Source organism: Melopsittacus undulatus, chromosome 10, assembly GCF_012275295.1.
Source record: "Melopsittacus undulatus isolate bMelUnd1 chromosome 10, bMelUnd1.mat.Z, whole genome shotgun sequence".
NCBI lineage: Eukaryota > Metazoa > Chordata > Aves > Psittaciformes > Psittaculidae > Melopsittacus > Melopsittacus undulatus.
Window position 1 is genome coordinate 8,620,620 of NC_047536.1, and position 12,707 is coordinate 8,633,326.

Genomic DNA, 12,707 nt, shown 5'->3' on the forward strand with positions numbered 1-12,707 from the left:
CCTTGTGAGCACACTGGTGGGAACCTCCTTGGATGGGGAAACAGCTCCCTGCAGGTGTCCAAAGGCAGGATGCCCACACGGTGGATGTGGACATGCTTTGCTACAGCTCTGAGCACTGGAAGGACATGATCCAGCCAGGAAACATGCACAGAGACACATACCCTGCACACACAGCTGCATGGAGCAAATCTGGCTAGAGGAGCACAGCACAGCTCATGCTGCCCTTCTGTCCTTCCAGTCAAGGTTTCCCCAGGCTGTTTGCAATTCCTGAAAGATCAAAATCACACATTTACCCCAGGGAAAGCATTCCTGGTTAACTGCAGCCTTCTCCTTCTGCCTCAAGTGTACACCCCGTGTGCCCATCCAAGGCACGCACCCATCCCTCTGCCCGCTCCCATCACCCACACAGAGCACACACTCCCTCTCTCCATCCCCTCTGGGCTGCGGATGCCGGTGGGGAGGGGGCTCCGTTAGCAGCTTTGCATCAAACAGCAAGAAAATAAATAAATAAATAGGATTGCACGTGAGGGAAGGGGTGTGCAGCTGGAAGCCCGAGGGGAGGGTCTGAGATGGGGCTCCCGGCACAGTTCGGTACCAGCAAGTTTTGCCCAGGCCTCTGGGAGCAGCTCAGTGAACAGAGACCTGCAGCCACCCAGTTGGGCCTGCAGCTGCATTAGGAGGTGCACATTTTCCTATGGGTTTGGATCAGGTTTTCCTATTTTCTGCCTGAGCCCCATCACTCTGTCTGTTTCTTCCTCTGCTGAATGAGCTTTAACAGCAGATGAGTGTGTAGCCTGCTAGCATGCTCATGTCCACACCTACAGGAGAGGGACGGATGCTCTATAATGTTTTGGGGCTCAGATGTTAGAATTGACTCCCAAGTGTGGGTGGCCATGCTAGCATGTGACTGCTTGCAAGTAAAAAGATTGCCAGGTTCAAGCCTTTCTCCAATCTGAAGTCCAGGCATTACAGTTGCAGATTTGTTGGCATGAGGAGCAAATGAAGGCCACGTTACATCTGTACTGTGCAAAGGTAGCCCCATCTAGCAACAGCACTGCACTGGGCAGCACAGATTTGCCCTGTGTTAATACTTCTTGTTTGTGAGGGTCTGGGCCCCACATGCAGTACACACAGGCCTAGAGAGAAAAAGAGGTAGACAGAGAAGACACCAGAAGGAGAAACAAGCACAGAATGAATCAAAGCAATCTTCCACGCTCCTTCTCTCTCAGTCTTGGTCAGATTCCTGTTCCGGCTGGAGCCTCAGTCAGCAATGAGAGAGCATCCTGCTGTCTCCTCATCTTGCTTTGTGTCATCCAAACCAGCCACTGGAGACAGCCATGTGGTCCTGACACCTCTTTCCCTTTTGAAAATGCTTTCCAAGGATGCTGCGCCAGGATAAGCCCTCTGCACCTTTTGTGGTGACTTGGACGTTTCCCTCCATCAGTTCACAGGGCATCTGTAGCTTCTTTGCAGAGCTTGTTTCACATGCAGTTGCTCCTGCAAAGCACCTCTCCTAGTGCCGGTCCCCAATCTGTGTCCTCTGAGGCTAGTAGAGCCTTTTGTGGTCCTCTGGTTATCCTTCATCAGCTTCTCCTTCAGGTGATGCATGATGGGTTACGGGTTGGGATGAAGACATTTGCCAAGGCAATCACTTCCCACAGCATCCCCAGGCTCAGAGAAGCAAGGTCATGATCCCACTCAATCTCTTCAGAGCCCTCATGAGCTCAGGGTGGTGAGGAAGAGAGGTCAGCCCATTCAGCTCTCGACCATGCCTGGACACCCAGGGATCTCTGTGGGACAGAGAAAGAAACAAAAACCCCATCAGTTTAGCCTGGTAGAGGAGGGATTCAGAAGCTGAAGACAGGAGAGAGATTACACCTCCCCAGAACTCACACCGTGACCACTGGCACTATCTTATCCATAGGTCCCCTCCCCAGCTACTGAACACCACCCAAAACAGCCCCTGGACAACTGGGTGCTTTAGTACCTGATGATCTTCCCATGGTAGCTATCAAACAGCAAAGCTTCTTTGCATGGAGTAATTGGTATAAACAGATGCATCTCTACATACACACTCAGGTCAGCTGCCCAGGAGGTGGGAACACATTTCCTTCTGGTTTTAACTGTCTGTGAATCTACAAAAGGGCAGAAATGGGGCTTTTTCTTGATTGTGGAGATACCCAAATGACAGGCATGTTAGATGGAAAAAACGGGAAATTAATCTTTAGGTAGAGAAAAGAACAAGTACTGGATATGCCTGTGCTTTAATTCACTTGAAAGTGGTATTTTAATACGTACATGCTGAAGACGTGTGTGGAGGAGGAGAAAGCAGCATTTAAACCAGAATGCATCTGCAGAGAGGAAAAAACAGTTGTTCTTTGGGAACACAGTGCCTCTCTCAGAAGAATTCTGGGCATCCAAAATGAAGTTGCATTTCTTGTGCAAATCATTCCTTCCTTCCTTCTTTCTTTTCCCCCTTCCATACCCACCCTATCACTGCCCTCCTCAGCTGGACATGGGAGACAAAATATAACTATAGGCTTGTGGGTCATGGGCCATTTCTCTCACATATTCTCACTCCTCTCTCCCACTGCAATTGCTCTTGTGCAGTAAGTTCTTCCCCTTCTTAGACACATTATCCCATTGGTGCTACCATTGTCAGTGATGGGCTTGGCCTTGGCCAGTGGTGGGTCCATCTTAGAACAGCATTGACTCCATTGGGCATGGGAGAAGCTTCTAGCAGCTTCTCACAGCAGCCACCCTGCAGCACCCCCCACTACCAAAACCTTGCCATGCAAACCCAATACAATGGGGCACCATGGGCTATCTAAAGGTGTCACAACTGTAGCCCAGAAACCTTGAAGATCAGGAGCTCTTTGGAAAATCCCTGACATTGAACATATGGAATGATAGCAGCCCCATGACTCCAGGAATTTCCACAGGCAACAGCCCCAAGTCATGCAGCATGGGGTTGAGGACTGACAGTTTAAGGGGGGAGGAAAGCTATACCCAAATATGAAGTAATAGCGATGAAACCAGTGACTTTCTGCAATGTGGAATGCTAAGCTTGCTGGAATTCTTCCAGAACAAACCCAGAATCTCTGCTTGAAGCTCCTCTGCCCTTTTTCATCAGCTTGAAGCCAAAGGGCTCTGCTTTGACTATCCTATAGATGGAGCTTGTAAGCTTATGAGGAAACTTGAACCATGCTGTGAGCTCCCAGGGCAAAGCCAACTGTTGTAAAGAATTCAAATGGGAAGGAGGAGGGAATTCTCTAAACAAATTGCATGCCTGCATCCAGGAAAGAGAGCCATGAAGCAGAGCAAGGTTATGTTCTGACTCTGCATCCCTCAGTCACTGTGGTTTAACTGCCTCCTTTCCTAGTTGGTCTTTGCAATGGTGCTACTGATCACCCTCATCCCGCATAGGCCAGTCCCCAAGGTCTTGACTTGGCTCTTCCCAGGAGCCCAAAAGAAGTCAATGGATCCTGTCCTGCTCTGTGGCACTTCCAGGCTACCTGGTGATTCACGTGGACCCTGTTTTGACTTGCTGGCTTTAAAGCAATTACTCCACACATGGCTGCATTTCACTGTGTGCAAACGGAGCCACTCAGAGCAAACACGTGCTATTGAAAGGAAAGTCACTTATGGACAATTAGGAGATTGGCCAGATGCCCACAGAAGAAGGGTGTAAATCATCTTGTCTCCAATGGCTTTAATGGAGCAAGGCTGATGGACTCTGAGTCCACTGCTGGGCTCTCTTTAACTTCCCAAAGTGCAGCCTCCGGAAATCCAGGCCCTGCTTGCCAAAGTCTCTTTAAACAGCAAAGTTGTTTGGGAAGCCCTACAGCTTCAGAAGGAAACATCCACTTCTCATCTCCTTCTGCTCAGAGCTGCAGTTTGCAGGCTGAATCCACAGCAGAGAAGAAAGAGGGGCCAGCACCACTTCTACAGCCAGGCTTTCACTTCTAGCCCTTTAGAGACAAGGTGGAAAAATGTAGAGAAACAAGTGAGTGAGGATTAACACCTGAATGCTGCCAGCACTGAATGCCTGAGCAACTGCTTGTGTCCTCTCAGAAGAAGAAAGTGCAGGCAGCATTCCCATCCCTCTTAGCACCAGTTACTAAGGGCAGCTCCTCCACATGCCCCTCTGTCTTCAGCTAGGACCACTAGTTCCTCCATGGACACCTGCATGGTGTCCATCAAGATATAAGGAAGATATGCTGCCTTGTGCTCCATCATCATCATCACAACACAAGCCAAATGGTCAGATTCATCCCTTTATCACTCTCCTGGAACAGCAACAGGCAACGGGACTAATAACTTTATACTGGAGCATTGGTTATCCATTTCATCCATGAGCTACTATATGGAGCTCTTCGACACACAAACTGTAGTGAAGCTCCAACTTATTTCTCAACTTAATAGAAGCAAACCCCATGGAGTTTCTCTCTGCCATCACCACTGTATCCCAGAGCAAACCCTGGCCTGCTGTTCAGTAATACAGTGCTAGGGCATGCTAAGCCCAGTGACTTTTGCTCTTGCTCTGGTGTATGTCAGCAGTAACATTCTGAAGTCAAAGGAGTCTAACTTTCCTTTACACTGCCACTATGGCACTAATGTCAGTGCAGCTAGTTCAGATTTACACTAGTGTCATTGAGAAAGGAATTAGACCCAATTGATTTACACCACTATAAAACTAATGTGCAAGGGGAACTGGGTTTGCAGTACATAGTCCTGTCCAGGCGCTGATAGAAGACAGGGCTAACTACCCAAATAGTGGCCTAATCTGAACAATCCTTATTTATGGTCTTCTGAATGTGTGCACGCACGTAGGAAGGAGGTTTGGAAGATGGCAATTCATCTAAACAGCAGATCACTTATCCTAAACATCTGCCTCATAAAAGCAGAAAATCAGATGTTGCCCTGGAATGCCTGCTATTTGCTGCTCCGAGTAACACAGAGGGAGCACAGCACTGACCTCTTCCAACATTTCCTCTGCCCTGAGATCTGAATTCCTCAGGGTTCACAAGTCAAAGCATAATATCCAAACCAGAAGTCGTCTGAAGAAACTTTGCAGCCTCTATTCTTGAGCAGTGCCTGTTCACCTGTGCGAAGCTTGGGTTTGCTCATCAGACAAACACGATGAGTGGGATGGACCACCCGCATCCCACAAAGCAAGGGATGTGTGGAGACAGGCCACATGCATTCATCTTGCTAACTACAAATCCAGCTGGATATAACTGATTTACATTCCTTTATTTTGTTTCAGTACAGCCCTAGAAGAGGTGGAAGACTAACAATGAAATCACTTTTGGTCATTAGTCATAATACATCCCAGGCTTAAGGGCAGCCATTCTGCAGGGCAAAGATCTGATGAGAAAGCAAAAAATGACCTTTTCAATCAATGGAATCAACGACAGCCCATAAGGAAAGGATGGAGAAGCAAAATGTTCCCTCCCTGGCCCCAGGCTGTAGATTGACAGTAGATTGTCTTAGTGGATTGCTGAATGGTTTTGCAAATCTTGGATTTGCTTCATTCAATTTGAGGCATGTACACTGTGGAAATCTCCATCTGAGCTAGTTGTCCAGAGAAATGGGCACTTTTAGAAGCCCAGTCCTCAGGCTAATGTAGCTATCTGCCAAGCAGGTGAGCAGCTCTTCCCCTGAGCATCAATGGGGTTTGGGATGGAGTGAGGGCAGAGCAAAATGAGGTTTCACTCTAGAGCCTCCCTGCATTCCAGGCAAACGAGACAGTGTCAGCCTTACATTGCACAGTCTCTGCATCTACATGGGGGTCTTCCAATCTCATAAAGATTGGCACAGATTGTCTATGGATTTTCCCCTCTTTCCTTTCCTGCTTCTTCAGTCTCTCATTGGAAACTCTTGCTGTTTTATCATGTTTCAGCAACCTGTCATCTAGCATTTGCCAGCAATTCTTCCTGTAACCTTTAAATAGCATATGTTAAAGTGCAGAGTGTAAAAGAGAATCTTAGGGCACAACAACATGAAATGAAATGAAGTTGCTTCTTCACAGATTAAGGTAAAAAGCAGAACCAATTAATGCATGATAAGAAGATGAGGTATAACATAAGGGCAGAAGAAACCCCAATATGTACCAATCCCAGATTTAGGCAACTTTATACCCATACTTACTAAAGAAAGGAAAAGGTTATGTCTCAGCCCTTTTAGTTTGCTCTAACCCAAATCTGTGCTTTAGGGCATCTGTACTTGGATGAATGAGGTGATGTTCTGGGTGACACATGATGAATCTACTTGTTTTGTTGCAGGGCTCTGACACAGCATCTTTCCTCCACAGCGTTCATCCATGCCTCTTAGCTACAGCTCACAGCCTTGGGAATGCCTGGCAGTGGTTCTTCACACTTCATAATGCATACATCAGCTCAGGGCTAGTATTTCTTCTTGGTCACTTTCCCTTGCACCAGTTTGTGCTTATTTTATAATCCCTCCCCATGGGTTCTCCTATGGGACAGGGATTCAGCAGCCAATGCAACAAAGCTAAACTTTGACACAACTTCCCAGTTACTATCAGTTATTACCATGTGTCCAGCCTGCTCCCCACTAGGCAGGAACACATCTTCACTTATTTGGGTATCAAACATCTCTGAAGACCCAAGTCCTCTTTGTCCTGTATCACCCGTTGAAGAACACAGATCTCTCACCACTAGGATAACACTTCATCTTGCCAGGGTCTTGGTAACAATCACCAACTCTTAAATAAATGCAGATTGTAGTCCCATCATTAAATCCCAAATCTGGGTCTTCATTTACTTTTCTGAGAAGTAATGTCCTCATCAAATTCTAGGTTTGAAGGACTTCTTTTCCTGGCAGAGGATCACCAAAGTAACTCTGGAAAGTAGCCAGAGTGTGAACAGCTGCAAAGGAACAGTCTTCAAAAGCTCTGTTATCTTATTTCTCTCTCGTTTGCTTGCTCCAGTGCTTCTGAGGGGGGATATTTGTTCCTCTTTTTGGATTTTGGGGAAGTGAGAAGGGCATTATTTGCTTTGTTTTTTTATAATCATTGAAAAGATTGAAAGGGGGTCTCAACAGAGCAACAATTCTCTTTGAAACTATTAAATCAAACTGTAAAATCCCACAATCCCCCACAGGAGCCCTTGACAGAGAGTTAGGAGACTTTTCTGGGGTTTTACGGGTTTTGGCAAATAATGATTTTCCTCCCTGTGTTTTCCTGACAACAGTGCAATGTGCCAGGGCATTGTGCACTCGACTCTTTGCAGCTGATAGACTTCACTCAAACCCTGCCACTGTGACTTGTAAGGGCAAGTGGGAGGACTGTAGAAAGGGATGATGGTTTCTAAAGCCCTTATGGAAGAGGTTTATTCTGAAACAGGAGCTGCTGCATGTACACATGATGTAAATGTCAAATAGCTGGTATGTGGGATCTCACTATGTTCTCAAGGTACAGAAACATGATTTCATGACCACATGAAGAACCACATACTTTCAATGTTCTTCAGATCTGAAGTGATGACAGAGGTAACTGTGCAGTTACAACCAGAGCCCTGCATGCCAGGTAATACAGGCAATGCTTCTGTCTTAATTTGTGGCACACTGTAATTTACTTTTTCTGGTGTGATGCCAACATAATGTAGATTTGTCCTTAAGCTGGGCTTACACCCAGTTTCCTATGCAGTTGTTTCAGCTAATACAGACTTTAAACCAAACAAGTTAACAATGAGCAGAACACCCTTCTCCCTTTAGGAACAACCAAATACAAACCAGCATCCAAATACAAACCAGCATCCTCATCCTCAATCTACCTCTGTACTCCGCAAAGCATGGGTATGAGATTTCAGCTCCCCTCCTGCCACAGAGGGCACAGCTCTGAGCAACCTTCTCTCACCAATCCTGCTTTGAGCAGGATTGGATGGGATCATGGGATCATCTCCAGACATCCCTGCCAGCCCCTACCAATCTGCAGTCCTGTGAAGTGTAGCAGGTAGGAGCACTGCTGAGTGTAGGACCTTTCAGTTAAGTATTACTGGCATTTGAGTGGCAAGGTGATGGTGATGATGGCATTACCACGTCAGACATCCCATCACTGACTTCTTTACAACTGTGTTTTTTCCCTTTAATTCTCAAGTTCTCCATTTTCCTGCTACACTGTGATTTGTGGCCATGTAGGCTACTTACAAATAAACGATCAAAAGAACCATCCATTGATGGAAGCCAGGCTGAAGGCAGCTAATGCTCTGATGGGGGAGCACAACGTGGTTGTTTTCTCAAGTTTGATGATGTAGGATCACACTTAGGGTCAAGCTGTTCCAAGGCTCCACTGGTTTCCTTCTGGCTCAGGAGTTTCTGAAGGGACAGACTGCCAGCCTTAGTTAACAGAAGTTGACCAGGAGCAAAAGAGCCTTATGACAGAGATTAAACCCAGACGCCTTCCCTGCCCTGCTTTTGGATATAAATCCGTAGACAAGAATTACAAACAAAGGATGAGCAAGGGGCAGAGATCTGACAAACACGACAGAAGTGACACATCAGCAGGTCATTCAGTGCTTGCCTGGATCAACTTCACACTTAAAGAGTCCTGTGTTTTAAGAAGTAAATGTTTGTGGACATCTGGCTTCAAGCAATGAAAATCCAGACTTGGCGTCATGGTTTGTGGAATTCAGGTCTGAAGTCTGATGTCCTCCAACTGCTTCAAATGCTTTGGGGATTTCTGGGAAGCCTTGTAAATGGATTTTGGGTGGTCTGTTGAATTGTTTTAAGTAAGACAACTTGGGGCAAGAGAAAATGCAGAAGAACTGCTGTCTTAGAAAGTCAGAGGCAGCTTTCTGGTAACACACTGAGTGTTCAGCCAGGGTTTGGTTTTCTGTCACAAAAAGCAAGAATATCCTCTCCATCCTGCCTTGTGACATGGGGAGATGCTTACACAACTCAATCTTTCTCAGCTCTTTTGAGGGACTCCATGAGATGGCAGCAGCCACCCACAACCATCTAGGGCTAAATGGTTCTTAAAGGTCCGATTTGAAAGAGCAAACTCAGGAAATTAGGGGTAAGACTGGTAAGGCCAGGTAGCTTAACAGAAGCCATCGTGAATCCATCACAAAGCCATTTGTGTCCCTAAAAGCTGCATGAAGCCATTACCTTCATGCTACCTCCATGCTCTATTGGTACAAGGGTCCAACAGATAACAAGCAGAAGCAAATCTGCTCCTTTTTCCTGGAAGAAGGCTTCATTTTTACTGAATTAAATGGAAAGGGTGAGCTTTTCCATCCCTAGCATACCGTCACTAGTAAAAAGGGACTGAAGAGGGAGTGAGCTGGATTCAGAGACCTAATACACAACCAGCGAGCCAGCTGCAGATAAGGAAATAGGGATGAAAGTCCAGATCTCTGCTTCTAATTCATGAGCAAACATCCAAACCAGCTGTCCCGTGGTTCGCCAGAGCACAAAATCCCTTTTTAGAGGAATCTGATGCATTTCCTACTGCCATAACTGACAGTCACACCTACCCAGGTTGTTCTCACCTACATTCTGCCTCCTTGAACCAAGCATTTCCAGGATAGCTGTCAATGTTGAACAAGGGATGGGGACAAAGGTGGGATTCAAGACAGGTGAAACTGGGCATTACCATCTCCCCCTGCAGAAACAGACCAAACATCCCTGTTGCTTGTGCTTTGCTGTGAGCTTTTGTGATGCTGCTGTGGGTCCCTCGAGATTCTTCTTGGGGGAAAGAGGCAACAAGAGAGTGCGATACACAGAGGACATCCTCCCTCCATCTCCCACGTGCAGCTCTGAGGCTGTTCCCATGCAAGGCTCCAATGCGGATGATCTGTGATCCCAAGGGCATGGGTGGAACAGCCTAGGATGTGGGAAATGGTTTACAACCACGTCCCTTATCCTCAGGCAGCATACAAACCCTACACTAGCCCCAAGGGCTACACAGAGTGAAGGGAGACATTCATAGAATCATAGAACAGTTAGGGTTGGAAAGGACCTTAAGATCATCTAGTTCCAACAACCCTGCCATGGGCAGGGACAACTCACACTAAACTGTGCCTTGCTGAGCCACGGCAGCCTGCTCCATACACCCTGAGCTGGTGGGCAATAGGGTTTCCTTTCCTGCCGGGGAGGAGCAGAGCCTCATCAGGGAAGGACACGGTGGTTTGTGTCCATCCATCTCCAATGCTCCTTCCACCCAGCCCGCCTGCGTGCTGCTCTTCTCCTTTCTCAACTAAAGCCAGAGTGTGATGTGCATTGAGCGCTGACCCTATGGGATGCCAGAAAGGGTTCGAAGTGAGGCCAGACAGAGGAAATAGCTCTTGTGACCCTCCCTGAGAAGCAAAGGTGTGCTCTTGTCGGCAGCCCCTGCATGGTCTGGGGCCAGCAGCTGGTGTTGGAGGTGATCAGGAGGAAGGAGGACAGGAAGGCATTTGCCTGTTTGCATCAGCACTCAAGTATTTCCCCTCTTTTCAAACCAGTGTGTTTCATTGGCTGATCTCAGAGCGTTGTTATCTCTCCCACCCAGCAGATAAGGGGTTAAGATCTGACCAAGGCTGCTTAGCAAGCCAGAGCCACAAGTGACACAAGTCTGGTTTCCAAATCTCCCGATCTTCAGCCAGCTCTGTGCAGCTCTGACATCCCCTGCTGAATGTTTGAGCTAACACCAATGCCAGCTGCTGACTAACGTGACTAATGAGGTAATGTGGATGCTAGTTTAGACTCAAAGACATAGCAGATGCCATTTCACCCACAAATAAAATTCTTCATTCAGATAAAGCTCTTCATTTCCTTAGAAGAACATATCCTTCAAAACTGTGTATTATCCACCTGCTTCACTTCTTGGAATTGGGATGTGGCAAAGAGGACAAGGGACAGGGCAGCAGCTGAGAGGTGATTATGGGAGAAATTTAGTTCTTGCCATTTCAAATCACCCCCTCGTGTTACACAAACTTGTATTTGGCAAGAGGATGCAGGCCATGGGGCAGCTCAAAAGCAGCTGTTCCTAAACGTGACTTTGGTGACTGTATTTTTAAGTGTCCTTAAGGAAGAAAGGAGGAAGAAGTCACCAGTTTCTGTTCTGCTCCCATTCTGCTGGAACTGCACCCAGAGATGTGGAAATATACCAGGGGCTGCCCAGGTCAGATCGGGTTTGTTCAGGGCTCAGGCTGCCTTTTAGCCAGGCTGTGGTAGGTACATGGGGAGAAAGAGAAGCTCCTGTGATGAATGGGAATCAAAGCAGAAAGAGAAACAGGTGAGACGTTAACACTGCAGTGGTGCAGGAAGCGAGCTCTTCTCAAGGGGCTGTTACAGGGCTTGTAAAGGTCAGGGTTTCTTTTTTAGAGCCTTGAATTTTGACAACATTTCACCTGGCAAGGTACTGCTGCTGCCACTGGGAAGTAAGGGATATGCTGGTGCCCCTTGGGATAGCGCATGGCAGCTCGAAAACTTGACACTGGCACGCATGTTAATGGCTCAGAAGGGAGCGGGCAAAGAGAACAGGGGTAAGCAAAAGAAAGAGGGAGAAGGAAGAAAAGCCACAGGTTTTGGAGGTTTCCTTGAGGCAGACTCTGGTTTGCTATCGTCTGGGAAAAGGCACTTACATGAACGTAAGTAATTCAGCACAAAGAAACCATCTGGGACTGCGAGTCCTTCCCCTCCGGTGGCAGAGGTGACTGACTAACAGTGTGTAAATAACATGAAAGCAGCGTTAGCAGCACGGCCATCCCTGTCACAGCTTTCTCCACAGCCATGCACTGTCCCACAGGACACACGTGGCTCGAGGAAGGTATTTGGAGGACACTGGTCTTGAGAAGGCCTGCGGCTCTATCATCCGACTAAATCAGTGACAACCCTATTAGAAATACATAACTCTGTGGGCAGGGAGAAGTGGAGCCCCAGCCATCCTATTTCTCTCTTATGCAATAGATCTCCAGTAAGTTTTTCAAAAGCAGCTCTGGAACTTAAGTCTCGTTTTCAGGATTGCCTTGGATAATCATGCACTCAGAAGCAGATGTTACTTGATGAGAGTAAGTCCAATTTTTTTCCTTTATCCTGCTCATCCACATCAAAGGGTGGAGCACAAAGGTTTGTGCCAGGGCTTATAAATATTCCCAGGGTTTATAGGGCTAAACCTGTGTGGAAAATGCCAGGTTCACATTATGCTTTGGTTTCCTTCATTAAAGCAAAGCAAGAGCTGCCAGAGCTGGCACACTGAGATGGGATCCCAGGCAGACACAACACAGCCGTGCAGCGGGCAGCACCCAGCTCTGCAGCACAAACAGTGTGAAGCCAGCAGCCAGGAATCCATGGGTGTGGAACAGGCATGGCACCTGGGTAAACACCCGCAGCAAGGAGCCCTGTTTTCCCAGAGCCTGGCTTGGAGCTGGTGGTTGCACCACAGCAGCCCTCAGGGGCTTTTGTGCTTTGCTCTCCGGCAAGCGCCTTCTCCAGTGGTTGACATCTGCCACTGAGATATAAAAAGACTTCCCTGTGAGGTGGAGCTTGTCATGTTGATGATCTCATGGTTTCAGCCACGGTGACCTGCTGCACTTGGTGAATGCTCCCCTTCCTCAAGTGCCCCTGCACTTGTCCTCCATCAGCAGCAGCTACTCCTGTCTTCAGCTGAGTTTGCAGCCAGGCAGGCTGGGATTGCCCAACCCATCCTTCCCAGTGCAAATCTCAGCAGCACACAACACAAGAGCAAGACCTGTCCTGGC

The 12,707-nt window shown here is 47.5% G+C and overlaps 1 protein-coding gene across 1 annotated transcript in view; it reads right to left on the reverse strand.

The window, feature by feature from the left end:
• Positions 1-335: 335 nt before the first annotated feature.
• The window catches only part of ADRB2 (adrenoceptor beta 2), a 31,408-nt gene continuing 19,036 nt past the window's right edge, over positions 336-12,707 (reverse strand). Inside the window, exon 2 of the mRNA XM_005142691.3 lies at positions 336-1,790. Within this exon, the coding sequence (XP_005142748.2) occupies positions 1,756-1,790 (35 nt within the window). The 3' untranslated portion in view covers positions 336-1,755. The remainder of the gene's footprint in view (positions 1,791-12,707) is intronic.